The sequence below is a fragment of the Macaca thibetana genome, chromosome 3, assembly GCF_024542745.1.
Source record: "Macaca thibetana thibetana isolate TM-01 chromosome 3, ASM2454274v1, whole genome shotgun sequence".
Lineage (NCBI taxonomy): Eukaryota > Metazoa > Chordata > Mammalia > Primates > Cercopithecidae > Macaca > Macaca thibetana.
The window spans coordinates 15,145,571-15,162,060 of NC_065580.1; the positions used below are offsets into that span (position 1 = coordinate 15,145,571).

At 40.2% G+C, this 16,490-nt stretch overlaps 1 protein-coding gene and 1 non-coding gene across 2 annotated transcripts; both read right to left on the reverse strand.

Moving 5' to 3' along the window:
- Positions 1–11,654: 11,654 nt before the first annotated feature.
- LOC126951779 (U6 spliceosomal RNA) lies at positions 11,655–11,757 on the reverse strand. The gene has a single exon (XR_007724642.1). It is a non-coding gene; the product is annotated as a U6 spliceosomal RNA (small nuclear RNA).
- A 451-nt stretch (positions 11,758–12,208) lies between these two features.
- On the reverse strand, positions 12,209–14,754 carry LOC126951047 (cTAGE family member 15-like). Its single transcript, XM_050784930.1, is given in 3 exon segments — positions 12,209–12,361; positions 12,363–13,426; positions 13,428–14,754. Coding segments are annotated over 3 exon segments (2,412 nt in total). The 5' UTR covers positions 14,679–14,754; the 3' UTR covers positions 12,209–12,264.
- Positions 14,755–16,490: the final 1,736 nt, after the last annotated feature.

A 16,490-nucleotide genomic window follows, 5' to 3' on the forward strand; every position in this document is an offset into this window, starting at 1 on the left:
ACTTGTAAGTGGAAGCTAAATGATGAGAACACACGGACACATGGGGAGAACAACACACACTGGGGCCTGTCGAAGAGTGGGGGGTGGGAGAAGGAAGAGGATCAGGAAGAATAGCCAGTGGGTGCTGGGCTTAATACCTGGGTGATAGGATGATCTGTGCAGCAAACCACCATGGCACATATTTACCTGTGTAACAACCCACACATCCTGAACATGTACCCTTGAACTTAAAATAAAAGTTGGAAATTTAAGAAAAGTAAGATATTAACTATCCCTAAATAATCTCTAATTTGAATATAATCCTGCTAAAAATTCTGACATATATTAAAGGAAATTGATAAGCTGATTCTATAGTTTAATCTGCAAACATAAGTATCAAAAAAAACACATAAAAGATTTTTGGAAATGTTGAGTAACATAATATAGGGACATAGAGAAGAATTTGTTTTCTCAGATGGTGAAACTTGCTTCAAAGCTGCAGTAACAAAAGCAGTATGGTTGGTGCAGAATTAGATGAATAGGTCAGTAGTCTAGAGGACAGAGTTGGAAGAGCAAATTAATATAATGTGGAAGCATATTATATGAAAAAGTAACCATTAAAGTCAATCAATAAAATATTGACTTTTGAAAGGTCAAAGATGCTATCATAATTGGCCATACATTTAGAAATAATATACGTGATATAATACAAAAATTCATATAAATTAAATAGCTAAATGTAAAATGTACAACCATGAAAGTATTAGAAGAAAATATAGAAAAATATTTTAATACATTTGTAATGGGAGATTTTCAAAACAATAAAAGATGTTATAAAGAAAAAGGCTGATAGATTTGACCACATACAGATATAAAACATATATATTACACCAAAAACAAGGATAAAAAACAAATGGAACGAAATATTTGCAACATGTAAAATAGACAAAGAAGTGTTTTCTGTAATAGCACTTAGTAATCAAGAAGGAAAAGACAAATGCTAAATAGAATGAAATAGATGATTTATAGAAGAAATATAAATGAACATAAATATATAAAATCATCCTCTGCATTTGTAACCTGAGAAACACAAATTAAAATAACATTTCTTCACTTCTATACTGACAATAATATCAAACAAAAATTCATTCTATCCAGTACTAGCAACAGTCTAGGGCTGTATTTTTGTTATAAGTGCAAATTGATGTATACCCTTTTAAAATGACAATTTGTCAGCATCTGTCATTTCAAAAATAAATATTTTTTAACTAGCTGCTGACCTTCTTGGACCGTATGCCAAAGAAATGCTTGCACTTGTATGCAATGACATATAAAATCAGTCATTTTCAAATTTTGAGTAACAATAAGCATTAGATGTAATCCAAATTTCCATGGTTGAATAAGCATACTATGGCCACCCCATGGAACACTATTCATCTGTGCCAAAGACTAAAGTAGATTTGTGTAGACAAAGGAATTAGTTAAATGAGGAAGAGCTTCACTTGTCAATTTCTTGGGATTCGAGTCACAGGACAGTCATAGTTCATTCGATCCAATCTTAGCGTTATGAGAAATCTCATCTTTTGTCCCATTTTTCTCTACCTTTAGACAGAGTGATCCTGCTCCTCTGTGGAAGAAGTTGCTACAAGATTTCCTCTGGCTTCATCACCACCCTGCTGCCCCACTTTCCATTCAGACATACCCTCACCCAGGGGTCCCACTCCATGCCTGGGGAAGGAAATCCCTGAATTACAGACATAGACTGTAACATGTTGCAGTCTCCCTGCTGTCCCTGGACTACGTTGCCTTAGATTTCATTCATTTACTCCATGTTTATTTAGCACTTACTGTAAGCCAGATATTGCACTATATGCTAGTGATCTGGTGGTAAGCAAAATAGACACGATTCTTGTTTCCCATGAATTTTATAGTTGTTTTCTCCACTTATCCACCATCTCTTTCTAACTATTTAGAACTGGGAGGCACAATAGCAAATAAAACAGAAAAATAACCTGTTCTGAAGGCATTTAATACTCAGTGCATAGCACAGAAAAACCAGAAGATGTTGTCCCTTATCCATAGCATGTAAGATTTAGAATTACATTGGCGATTTGTAACTCTTCCATTACACAGTGACCAATTTCTCCTCTGCTAGACTGAAAACCCCTTGAAAATGGGGATATAGGACTGATATTTAACATGGTTCAGACTCCTTTTAGCGAAGTATCACTCACATTACATGGAGTGGGATATTGAGCCACTTCTTAGAGACCTCAAACTGGCTTCTGTCCCCAGAGGTGTCAATGAAGTACACTGCAGCCACACTTCTCCAGCCATAGCACATAAATCCTTCTATCATTCCCTGAATAGTCTGCGTCTAGATTCTTCCACCTCTCTGGGTCACTTCACAAGGGGGACCATACAATGTCAATGAGCAAGAAATTTAATTAAAACCTGATTATTTCCCTTGGCAGTTTTCATCGTCATCCCCCACAAAATATTGCTAAAAATATTCTCAGAAGTACTGACTCCTGCATATATGCAAGGGTGGGAAAGAGGAGACAATTGGAAAGTTTTCTCTTATCCAGTATGACCGCCAACATGACCAAAAGTTTGTACAGAATAATTGGGGAAAGATTAAAGCCGTATTGCAACTTCATTTATTTAAGAAATATTGATAAACACTCCGTGTTCCAGGCACTAGGCAGGGAAATAGAGTGGTGAGTAAGACAAGCTTTTCTATTCAGCTTTGGCCACAGGAGGGAGTGGCAGTGAGGGCCCACCTCTCTTGTGTCTTGGTGCCTTTTAATCATCGTGCTTTTGATTTGTGGTGGTTCCAAACGGAGTCAAAAACAATCTGTATTGAAATGGAAGCTCGTTGACAAGGGAAACCAACTCTGTTGTTTATCCTGAGTCAGACTCCCTAATGGGGGAGCAGACACTCCCCTGACATGGAGTGAGATCTTGGAACCTTCTTAAGAGACCTTGAAGCGCTCTGTGTCCCCACAGGTGTCGGGGAAGTACACTCCAGCCACACTGGTCACCTTGATCCCAAGGAACCTGGACAGCACCTTGTCATGGCCGAACTTGCTGACCCAGTACCAGGCCCGGCCCCGGATAAGTAAGCCCCTTCCATGTCCCAAACTGGATCGGCGTTGCAGTCATGGTGTCATCGAAGGCACTGATGCAGTAAACCCCCAGGGCAGTCCTGGTTCTGGATCAATCTGTGTCTCAACACCAGAGTCCTGTAGGACATTTCCTAGTGGTGCCAAGGATGGGTGTACTCCTATGGGATCCCCGGGACAAGGACAGAGTCAGCTCACTGTATTGAGGAGACATGGAGCCAAACCAGCATGCAACAGGTAGCCCTCACGGGACACAACCACGAGGCAGTCTTGGCCCTAGCAGGAGGCAGTAATGAGCACCTGGCCCTTGTCATTCACCATCACGGGGAAGGTAGATTCTCTAATAAGGAGTTCACTGGGGTCGGGGACTCTGGGGAGATCTTGTCACTCCATCCATGAGGGCCCTGAAAGCAGCAGTGGGAGTTGTCGCCATGGTTCTCTCAGCTGCTGCAAAGGAAAGTACGGTGAATGAATGAACGACAAGCAAATGGATAAATGCAAGTTACCCTCGTTCTCACAGCGCCATGCCTGATAGAGCTTATAGCCAGACTCATGGAGGTTATATGTAGTTACCTTTCTTGATTTCCCAGACTCTAGAACACTTCATAAGTACAATATCTAAGAAGTCTCACTCTCTTGATTTATTTTTATTATGCAGACATCACCTCTTATTCTCTCTTATTCTTTCCTTAGCTCCACCAACTTAGATGTTTTCCACAGCTCTGTCCTCCACCACTCAACTCTCCTTTCTTGTAGCCCCTTCCTTGCATCAGGGATTACACTGACAGTTGTCCTTCATTTGTAACAGCTGTAAATGATCTCCATGGTTTGCCCCTGGCCTGGACTTTAAATAGATCTGCTTAAGGAGCATCACAGTTATCAGCTGAAATCTATATGGAAGAAATTGAACTACCCGCTCCACGGTTCCTCTTAGAGAAAATACTTAAGCTTACTTTTCCCATCTTTGTCGGGAAGATAGTATAACCTTGAGGGGTTTTCATGTGAAGGTTGTTGGAACCAATACATGCCACTGGTTTTCTCTGAGCCTGGGACATTATAATATCAAAAGAGAATTCCTATACTTTTTTTTTTTTTTTTGAGACGGAGTCTGGCTCTGGCGTCCAGGCTGGAGTGCAGTGGCCGGATCTCAGCTCACTGCAAGCTCCGCCTCCCGGGTTTACGCCATTCTCCTGCCTCAGCCTCCCGAGTAGCTGGGACTACAGGTGCCCGCCACCTCGCCCGGCTAGTTTTTTGTATTTTTTTAGTAGAGACGGGGTTTCAAGAATTCCTGTACTTTATCTTTCTTCCTGGTTTCTCAAAATGATAGGTACCACCAAAGTCTTAGAATCACGATTGCCCTCTTCCTCTCTCCGCTTTGCACACTCATTTAGTCATTGAGCTTTGTCGAGTGCTTGTTCATTTCAGTTTCCATGCCTATTGCCACGAACCTGGGTCAGGATTTTCATCTGGAAACGCTGGATCTCTCATAAACTCCCTTGATAAGAAGCCCTCAAAGCTTCACCACGAATAACACATGAGTGCTTGGGACTTCTTTCATCCTGGTAGCAGAGGTGTCCTGGATCTGCCTTGGGATGGTTTTTTGAGCTTTTCTTTTATTACCTCTCTCAAGACGGATTGAGTATCCCTTCTCTGAAATGCTTGGGATCAGAAGTATTTCAAATTTCAGAGTTTTTTTCAGATTTTGGGATATTTGCATATATATAATGCATTGTGTGTGTGTGTGTGTGTGTGTGTGTGTGTGTGTGTGTATATATATATATAATGCAGTAAACCCCCAGGGAATCTCCTGGTTCTGGATGTATTTTATTTTATATATATATGATGAGCTATCTTGGGAATGGGATTCAAATCTAAATATAAAATTCATTTATGTTTCATAATAAGTTGTACACATACCCGAAAGTAATTTTATATATTATTTTAAATAACTTTGTGCCAAAAGCAAAGTTTGTGTTAAGAATTAATGTGTGGAATTTTCCACTTGTGGGGTCACATCAGTGCTCAAAAGGTTTTGTATTTGGGGGCATTTTGGATTTCAGATTTTCTAGTTAGCGCTGCTCGGTTTGTACAGACTCTGTTCTGCTTGGGAAATTGGAACACGACCTGTGGTTTCTAGTATCTGTCAGGTCATTTCCTGTAGAATTTCATTGTCTCCCTTTCTTCCCTTCCCTTTTGCCAATTCTCATTAATCTAATTTTAAATTATTAGTAAGGGGCAGGTGAAAATATTGCCGCATTTGTTCTCAGGACAGTCGGACAGTCTTTTTTACCGAAAGCATTGGACAGGGGATCTTTAGACCCATGAAATATGGTCTCGGTCCATTCTGAAGCCGGGATGTGAGCAGGCACACAGCTGAGATGTACACTCTATTGACTGCTCAGGGGGACTGAATAACACCTTTCTAACTGTTGAAGTTGGTGGAGAGAGGGAAGGAGGAGAATTGTGTTTATTATGAGAATCAAGGAGGCTAGACAAGGAGTTTCAGTTTCAGAATTAGCCCATACTCTATAAGCTCTGGCAGGTAATTGGTTTTCAAATGGTAAAAAGACCCCATTACCCCACTGTGAGTTTAAGGACGACTAGGAGTGAGTATTTCCTCTGTGGGCTCCTTCAGTGCCTGCAGCCCAGACTAGCTAATACTCTGCCCAGTAAGCATGTCCTTCGATTTATCAACGGAGTGGCCAGAGGCATGTGCAAAACCACTCTTGCCTGGACAAAGGGATGCATTGCTTTGCTGAACAAATCCTGGAAGTGTACTACTCAATCTCTGAGGAAACTACTTTAGAGACAACAGTTAAGTATTTAGAGAAGGATAAAAATTCATCTCTTAGCTTTGCTTGAGGAGAAGCAGAGGTATGCTTGGCTGGAGAAGGACTTGGGAGAACAGACAGGTACAGGGCAATATGGCCATTGTAGTTTCATCAGAGGTTTTAGGTGTAGTTGGCATCCATTTTCCTTTCCCTTTACCAGGAATCATAAGGGGAGAGAGGAATGTGATGGATCCCCAAGCTGGTGATAGATACTGGTGAGCATAGGGCTGTCCATACACAGGGCAGGTACCTTTCCACTCAACATACCAGCCTGAGCCTCTATGACTGTGGGGCGGGGGGTGGGGGTCAGGGCAAGAACTCTCAGGATGAAGATGCAAGGGTGAAGATTCAGGTTGGGGAATAGTACACATTTCTATTCAAAAGTCAGCCATGACGTAGCCGCCTTAAAGCTAAGGAGGAGGTTTAGAAACAAAACAAAAAAATGAAACTATCTACAGACAGCCCCCATCCTGGTTATTTGACCAAAGTTTGAACTCCTCGGTGGTGGGAGGAGGGAGAGACATGAGTGGAATCAGTGAGAATGAGGCGTGAGATTCCCTGACAGTGAGAAGGCAAAGCGGTTGTGTGGGTTCTGTGAGGACAGGATGTAGGCAGCCTCTGTGAAGTGTCCCAGAGGAGGTGGAAGGATCTGAGGACAGAGATTTCAGGGAATTATGAGAAAGGATTTATGTGCTACGTTTAGAGAAACTGGTCCCAGTCACTGGAGATGTCTGTGAAGATGTCCCAGCTTAAGGCAGCAGCAGAACCATTTGATTTCAAGGGACCACGGAGTTGTAAACAGTGGGCCTCTTAACTGTGGCCAATGTTGACCGAAGACTAGAGAAACCTTTCTAAATGTCTCTGCTTCACTTAAGCACTTTTACAAGATTCTGAGCTTGATTTCAGACATTCATTTTCAGTGTTTAATTGCTGGACAGCAGTTTGCCTGCTAGTTCAATAGGAAGTAGGCTATAATTAGTAGAATTTAATGTAATTGAAAGAAGATATAGTAGGTGACATTTCTTTCCCTCTTGAGGTTGTGGAGTAAGGATCATGAGAACAGAAACAGATGGTGCCTTGTCACCACTTGCATGACACTTTGAAGCAATTCAATCACCTTGGAGCCTAAAGCTCTGACCGATGGTGGTGTCCCCTTCACACATTCCATATGTAATTAAAAACCAAACCATTTACTCAGCTAGAAAAGAAAAACAAAATCCTGATTTTTCTTTCGGTGACTACTTCAGTTTCCTTTTTGCAATATCAAATACAAAAATTCCTTTGGAAATTATTTTATTTTTGTTGTTGACGCATCTTCTCTGCTGCTGTTGTGGCTCACCCGCTGGATCTCTGGTGACATAGAGCAAGTTCTTTTATTTCTCAGGTCATAGTTTTCTCACCTGCAGTATAACATGGCATGGATAGTAAATTTCCCTCAGCCCTGATTCCCTGCCTACCTATGGCAGCAAAACAGACAAAATCAGACTCGTGTATGATAAGACCAAAGAAGGATAAATGCGGCTAGATCTAAAGAAAGAATCAGAGTAGAAAGAAAATCAGAAACAGAGAAGAGATGAACAGCAAGGAATGCACTCTGGGCACCTGGAGGCTTCAATTCAAACACACGTGTTGTCCTTTACTAACGCAAAAGCTTAACAGCTCAATCTCCTCAGGGTCACCAGAAGCCCCAGGCTGACCACTGCCAGCTTCAACACACAAAGAACATCGGTAACACCTGCCTCCATGCCTGCAGAGCAGGAACATTTGTATTCCAGAAACAGAGGAGCTCACCTGGATGTCTGGATGTCCCGTGGATGGCTCAGATCTCGTGGGGAGAAGAGACACCTATGTGGAAATGACAAGTGGATGATCTGGAGATGCTATCTACAGGGAGAACGAGTGACTCTCTTTGGGAATATCTTTCTTCCTGCTTCCTTTTGAAAGGGTGATGTTGGCTGGGAGGCTTCTCTGAATACCTAAAGCACACTCAGGTGGTGCCTCTCATAAGTTCCTGGGCTATTTCTCATGGAGTTTGGGTGTGCATCCCAGACTGAAGCGATGTAGGCTCTGAGATTTTCCTTCTTCAAGTTTTTTTCCAGTTGTTGGCCTTATGCTCTGCATGATAGCATTCCTCTGTGGTGAGCAAGGGAATCTCTGCAAAGCCTCTACCATGTGTAGTGAGGAACGCTGATAAATATCACAGGAAATGGTGGTTGTCAGAGGTAAAACCATTTTTAAAATAAGCAGAAACAGTGAGGTCTATGACTACTCTGGGCCTGTTCCATTGGAGCGTCTCCTTGGAAGAGGCTCCTGGGTCTGTGCTGATGATTCGGGAAGAGCCAAAGTTCTGGAATTCCCTTCACCAAGAGTGAGTATTTCACACACTCATTCACTGGAACCCATTCACTAATCCAGTTACTTGTGTCCATAGTGATTAATTTGCAGAATTTACTTGTTCCTTTCAGCTATTTGTATGACATATATGTATACTGTTCATTTGGTACAAAGTGCTTCAAATAATACATATTTTTAAAAGTTAATATTAGATACAAAAAAAACACTGAAAATAAATGGAGCTAAACATCATATTAGGAAGTTAGATAATAATAGTAAAATAACACCTACCTCAAAAAGCAGAAGAAAGGAAATAATAAAACTAAGAACAGATATGATTTAAATAGAAGGTGGCAAGAACTAAACTCAAAATTGGTTCTTTGAAGAGACAAATCTTTAGTGTGACCGAGTAAGGAGAAAAGAGGAGTGACACAAAGTACCAATAAATAACATCAGGAATGAAAGGGAAAGAAATGACAGATGATGCGATTATTAAATAATAATACAGAAATGAATAAACAACTTTAAGCCAATGCATTTGAAAATTTAGGTAAAACACACAAATTGTTGAAAAGCATCATTTTTAAAACTGAACTAAGAAGTTTATCAATAATTCTGTAACTACTGAGGGAATGCTGGCAGTAGTTAATAACGTTTTTCTGTTGTTGTTTTGTTTTGTTTTTGTTTTTGTTTTGAGATGGAGTCACAGTTTGTTGCCCAGGCCAGAGTGCAGTGGTGCAATCTCGGCTCACTGCAACCTCCACCTCCTGGGTTCAAGTGATTCTCCTGCCTCAGCCTCCTGAGTAGCTGGGATTACAGGCGAGCACCACCACACCTGGGTAATTTTTGTATTTTTAGCAGAGACAGGGTTTCACCATGTTGGTCAGGCTGGTCTCTATCGCCTGACCTCATGACCCGCCTGTCTCAGCATCCCAAGCTTGTTAAAAACCTCTTATAAAGAAATTTCCAGACCAATGTTGGGTGACTTCTTTCAAATATTTAGGGAACAAGTAATTTTAATATTTATGACAACTTCCAGAAAAAAAAGAGGGAGCATTCAATAATGTATTTTATGAGGAAAGATGTAACATTGATATCAAAACATAACAAGTACACTGGAAGAGAAAACTACAGGCTAGTCTAACTCCTAAATATGGATATAAGAATCCCCAGAACAATATTAAACTTATAACAATAACTTACACGTATCATAATGCACATAATACCAGGACTCAATATTGCTTTAGCATTAGAAAATTAATTTATGAATCCACTCATAGCAGCAGATGAAAAAGGAAAAAAATGATTATTTCACTATTTGAAAAAATACTTTGTATTATACTTAAAGTGTATTCAATAAAATCTTTTAGAAAATAAGAAATAAAGTTGTGACTGGCCGAATAGGAACAGCTCTGGTCTGCAGCTCCCAGCAAGATCAATGCAGAAGGTGGGTAATTCTGCATTTCCAGCTGAGGTACCTGGCCATCTCATTGGGACAGGCTAGACAGTGGGTGCAGCCCATGGGGCGTGAGCTGAAGCAGGTGTGGCCTCACCTCACCCAGGAAGCATAAGGGGTCAAGGAACTCCCTCCCCTAGCCAAGGGAAGCCTCCAGGGACTGTGCCATGAGGAATGATGCACTCCGGCCCAGATACTGCACTTGTCCCATGTTCTTCACAACCAGAAGACCAGTAGATTCCCCGGGTGCCTATGCCACCAGGGCCCTGGGTTTCAAGCACATAAATGTAACACTCACTGTGTTACAATTGCCTGTAGTATTCAGTACACTAATATGCTGTACAGGTTTGTCACCTAGGGGCGATGAGCTATTCCATATAGCCTAGGTGTATAGCAGCTACTCTATATACCATCTAGGTTTGTGTAAGTACACTCTACCACATTTGCACAATGACAAAATCACTTGACAGCACATTTCTCAGAACCTATCCGCATCGTTAAACAACATATGACTGTATAATGCTAGCTTTTTGTAGATGCTTTTTATCAAGTGGCTAAAGTTTCCTCTATTCCCACTTTATAGAGAACTTTTATCATGAACGGATATTGAAATGTGTTAAATGTTTATTATGTAACAACTGATACAATGTAACTTTCCTTCTTTTGTTTGTTAACATGGTGGATTATTTTGATTGACTTTTTGAGATTTAATCAGCCTTGTATTTCTGGCAACAACCCCCCTTGAACATGGGGTACATTTTTTTTAATATACTGTAGAACTCTATTTGTTAATATTAAGTTATACATATCTTTACATATCCACACACACCCTGCTTTTGGTATCTCTCCTGGTTTTGGTATCAGTGTAATAATAACTTCACAAAATAAATTGGGGAGTGTTCTCTCCTTTTCTGTTTTCTGGAAAAGATTGTGTAGCATTGGTGTTAATTTCTTTAAAACATGTTAGAATTCTCCAGTGAAACCATCTAAACCTAGAGATTTCTTATTTGGTAGTTTTAAAACTAGGAATTCTATTTTCTTAATGGTTATAGAGTCATTCAAATGGTCTATTCCTGCGTGGTGGGTTGAGTTAGTTTGTGTCGCAGCAGGAACACTGCATTTTGTCCATTTTGTCTAAATTGTCTAATTTATGTGTGTGGAGTGGTTTGTAATATTCCTTGATTGTCCTTTGTGATGTGCGGTGTCTGTAGTGATATCGCCTGTTTCATTATGATATTTAAAATGTATGTCTTTTCTTTTCCTTTTAATTTCTGCTTGAGTTTGCTAAATTTTCTTAATCTTTTAACAGAGCTATCTCTTTGTTTCATTGATTTAACTATTGTTTTTCTCTTTTAAATGTAAGTGTTTTCTGTTCTTATCTTCATTAATCCCCACCGTCTACTTGCTTTCAGTTTATTCTGCTCTTCTTTTTCTAGGTTCCTGAGGTGGAAATCTATTGCTCACTCGAGACTTTTCCTCTTTCCTAATGCATGCATTTATTGCTATAAGTTTCCTTCTCAGCACTTTGATATGTCACAGTTTCATGTTTATCCAGTCCAATGTATTTTTAAATTTTTCCTTGAGACCTCTTTGTTGACAAATAGATTATTGTGAAGTGTGTTTTTAAACTTCCAAAAGTTTAGTGATTTTCATATCTTTCTTATGCTGATTTCCAGTTGGATTCCCTACAATGATTTGTGGTTTTCACTTGCTCTGGATGATTACTATGTCTTTTAAATTGATTGTGGCAAGTTTTAGGGCCTCGGATAGCTCTATCTTGCCATGTATTTGTCAGCACTCAAGAAAAAATGTGTATTCTGCTGTTGTTGTGTGGAATATTCTGTAAATGCCAAATTGATTCCTTTGGTTAATGGCATTTTGAGTTGTTTTATATTCTTGTTGATTTTCTTTTTTTTTTTTCCTCTTTTTAAAAATATGAAATGTTTCACAAAATTTTGTGTAATCTATATGCAGGAGCCATGTTAATCTTGTCTACATCATTCTAATTTTAGAAAGTGCTGCCAAAGCCAACACTCCTTGCTGATTTTCTGTCTAGTTCTATCAATTATTGAAAAGGGCATGAGGAAATTTCTAACTATAATTGTGGATTCATCTATATCTCCTTTCAGTTCTGGCAGTTTTCTTTTTTAAAAAAGTCAACAAAAATTTATTTAATTAAGCATAAAGTTACTTTCACATTTATCTACAACCACAGTGAATACAGTTCTTGGCATGAAGACACAATCTTTAGAATTTAAAACCTCCCCACCTGCAAGATTACATATATAAAACTCCCACTATTGTTTCTATAAAAGTGGATTCGTTCACCAAATTAAAGTACTTATACTATCTAGAATATAATAAAATGGAAATGATTTACTCATAGATTTGTATTTAAATCATCTTTATTTTTAAACTACTAAGAACTATAATTCCTTAAACTTCAATTTGAGAAAAGTATAATCACTTAAGTAACAGCCGTTACTTAAACTGAAAATGAGATCAGTCTAAATTACTTTTGAAGAGAGCAAAAATGTTGTCAGGTTTCTTGCTGTGGTTCTGCTTGTTCAGTAGCAGGCTCCTTGGAAGGCGGAATCAACCCTGACAGGAACTCGCTTCTACCTTCAGAATGTGGGGTTGGGGTAAAATCCAGGTCTTGGGTGAAGGTAAGGAGGAAAACCCCTCGGTGGATAGATGTTTCTCACTGCAAATGGAGCACGTGGTGGACCTGGGAAATCCCTTGGTGGACAGTAACCTCGAGACACTCCAAACATGGTTCCTGGAGGAGGTGGGGGGAAAGGAGGTCCTCTTCTCATGAATGGGCCTCTTGTATTCACAGGAAACAATGGACCTCTGATTGGAGCCAGAGGTGGAGGAACAAAGCCGGTGCCAGTTGCTTCATTTTTAGCAGGGAGAGATGAATCAGGCACATTTAAATTACCAGGATCATCTTTGGCATCATTTCTACTGGATTCCATTTCTGAAGGCATTGACCCATCCATTTTATCCAAAGAAGGCGTATTAAAACTTCTGAGTTCTGCTGGCCCAGACAGTCCATCAGAATTAGAATAAAATCTGTCTTCCCTTTGTGGAGGAGGAGCTGAATCAGGATATGATTGTCCTGGTGGAGGAAACATCATCCTACGTTCCTGTTCCCACGGAGATGACAGGAACCCACTGTCAGAAGGAGCCCTGTGAGGATCGGTTAACGTATCGCAGCCTGGTTCTCCTCTTTCATTGGTAATCTGATGGTCCAGAGGATTCCCTGGGCCTCTTGGGCCTCTTCCTTCTCCCTCCGGAAGCACAGGAGAGGGTTTCACTGGACCCTCCAACACAGTTTGAGGAGACAGAAAAGCTCTCGTTTCAGATGAAGGCTGACCCAATGGTGAGGGACCACATGGGGAATGCTCTCTGCCAAATGCTGTATTTGAAACATCAGGTGCACGAGGATCTTTTTCTAAAAGCTCAAATTTAAACTCTGTTTCAGTTAATTTTTGTCTGTTGTGAGCATTTTCTTTCCTTAAATCATTGAGGTTTCTTTCAGCAGTCTGAGCTGCCAACCAATTATCATGTCCTTTTTTCTCGTAGGAAATAACCTGCCTTTGATAAAAATTAATAGTTCTCTTCAATTCTTCTTCAAGATCTTTGGCTAGCTTTCCATAGGTCTCCAGCCCTTCAGTGGTATGGCTGATCTTTTTTTCGCACTTTAGAAAGTTTCTCTTCTTCCTGTATCCGGGAATTTTCCTCTACTGTCAATTTCCTGTGGAGTTTCATTTCATTTTCTTGATAGAATTCAGTCATTATTTTAAGTTTCTGTTGAAGCTTCTGATTCTCACTTTCAAAATACATGTTTTCTGACTGTAAAGATGCTTGTTGAGTCTGAAGATTTTTAATATGCTCTGTAAGCTCTTCCTTTGTTTTATCAACTTCAGATAACTCAGTAACAATGTGGTTTCTTTCTCCTTCTAAGGTTTTTAAAGAAACATTTAACTCAGCAGCATGAATCAGTTTCTTCAAAGCTCCTGTTGGAGGATCATCTAAGTAAGCACCATTTTCCGATTCACCGTTCACTTCTAATTCCGAGTTATCATCATCCGTTATGTCCTCTCCAAGCACAGCAGCCCGATCTTTCATCTTTAGCAAGCGTCCAGTCAGAGTCTTGATGTGATTTTCTTTATCATTCAGAACTTGTTCTGCGTGTACTTTGGAGTCTTCAAATGTTATTTTCTGTTTATTAAGTTCACTCACTTGTTCTTTCCATACTTCAGCTTCTTGCAAAAGCCGCCTCTGGCTTTCCTGAAGTTGAGAATTTTCATTCAAAGCATCTTGTATTGCTATCTCGCGTCGTTCTTCACTCATGTTAAAGATCTTGCAGATGATTTTGGCTTCTGCTATTTGTGATTTCAGGGATTTTGACTCATTTTCTAGAGAGTGTATCCTTTTTGAGATATCCGCCATCAATTCATCTTGTTGAGAATGTTTAGATTTCTCTTCTTTGAACTCTTTTTCTAGACAGAGGATTTCATCCTCAAGTTCAGAATTGGACCTGTTCAGCTTTTCACAGGTTGCCTCCAAACTTCGTGCTTCTGCTGCCACCTTCTCAAAGCTGGCATCCTCTAAAGACGACTCTGCTTCATAGGCTTCGTACTCTTTTTGAATAAGGCTAAATTTTTCAAGTAGTTCACATTTTTCTTCAATTAGTCCAGAAAGCGTTGCAGCAAGTTGTTTTTCTCTTTCCACATAAAGCCGACTCCTAACGGATCTAAAAGCTCTCCACAGAAAAAGGAGAACAGCAAAAAATCCAACGACAGCTGCACATACCACCAGTTCCCATGGAAAACCATGAGGATTCGAATATGGTCTCCTACTTTCAGGCAGTGCTGCCACAACCCTGCGTAGCTCCTCCAGGACCAGCCCCAGATAGGGCTGAGGGGTAGCGCCCGGCTCCTCCATAGCGCCGAGGCTGCTCTGGGGTCTCCGCAGTAACACTGGCCACAACAAGCGGTGGAGAACACGCAGCCTGGGGTCTGGAATCCGAATCCGCACGCGGCCACCAAGCGGAGCGGACCACTGCAGAGCCGGCTGCGGGGGGATCTGGGGAACACGGGCACCCCACAGGCCTCACAGGCCCATGCTGCTGTCCCCTCATCCCCCCTGCCCCCTTGTTACACTTTACATCCTGAGGCAGCGCAGGTCCCAGCCTGACCCGCCTTAGTTCTGGCAGTTTTTACATCACATATTTTGTTTTGTGGTGCGTGTGTGTGTGTGTGTGTGTGTGTGTGTGTGTGTGTGTGTCTTTTGAGGTCGAGTCTCGCTCTATTGCCCAGGCTGGAGTGCAGTGGCGCGATCTTGGCTCACTGCCAGCGCCGCCTCCTGGGTTCACGCCATTCTTCAGCCTCAGCCTCTGGAGTAGCCTACTGGTGTCCATCACCGCGCCCGGCTAATTGTGAGTGTGTGAGTGTCTCTCTCTGTGTGTGTGTGTGTGTGTGTGTGTGTGTGTGTGTGTGTGTGTGTGTGTGTGTGTGTGTTTTAGTAGAGATGGGGTTTCACCATGTAAGCCAGGATGGTCTCGAGCTCTGACCTCGTGATCCTCCTGCCTGACATCACATATTTTGAAGCTCTGTTGTTTGGTGAATACACTTTTAAAATTGCTGTCTTCTTCAGGGATTAAACCTTTGATAATTATGTAATCTCTGTTTCTGGTAATTTTCTCTGCTTTAGCTGATATACATACAGGCACTAATGTTTGCGTAATATATCTTTATTCATCCTTTTAATTTGTCCTGCCCTGTATTGGTGAATTTCAAGTGAGTTTCTTGTACACAGCACACAAGAAACCTATACGAAAGGGTCATACTTTTAAGTATACTCTTCCATTACATGTCTCTCAATTGGCAGACCATTCATAATTAAACGAATTGCTGATACTTTAGTGCATAAGCCTGACATTTTTTCTTTTCTCTATCAACTCTTGTTTCTCTGCTTATTTTTCATGACTTTCTGTGGGTTATTTGAACATTTGCTTTAGAATTTCGTTTTGTTATTCATAGTGTTTATGGTGTATCTTCTTTTTTTATAGTTTTCTGGTTGCATTTTATAACTTATTGGTTGTTCTAGATATTCCCTTATATATACGTTATCACAGTCAATTGGTGTCATCTGTATTCCAGTTTGAGTGAAGTATAGCAACCCTATGTCATTTTATGTCTCTTTACCCTCTCAAATTTATAGTATAATTGTCTTACATACATTTAGAATAACACTAGACAATGCCACCATTTTTGCTTGAAACATCAGACATAATTTAGGAAATTGAAATCTGTGAAAATAAAGTGAGCATTTTAGAGCTGCCAGAAAGAAATCTGACACAACCTGTTTTGTCTTTCATTTTTTCTTTCTTTCCTTTATATTGATCATAGATATTATGATGCCCTATCTATTAACTCCAATATCTGGATTATCTGTGAATTTGTTTTTAATAACTGATTTATTTCTTATCAGTCTGTTTTTCTTGCATTTTTGTATATGTGGTAATTTTTTAAAAGTGTGCTGAATTTATGGATAATATGATATAGAGATACTCAAAAATTTTGAATTGTTTTTCTGGGCAGACGTTATATTACTTGTAGATCACCTTGCTGCTCTCAAGACCTAGTTTTAAGCTGTGTTATGGTAATGATGTTTTATTTTCCTCTTAGGACATATGCCTCACTCCTAGGATATTGCACCTCTCCTAAGATAATTTTTAAGAGTCCCAACTAAGTT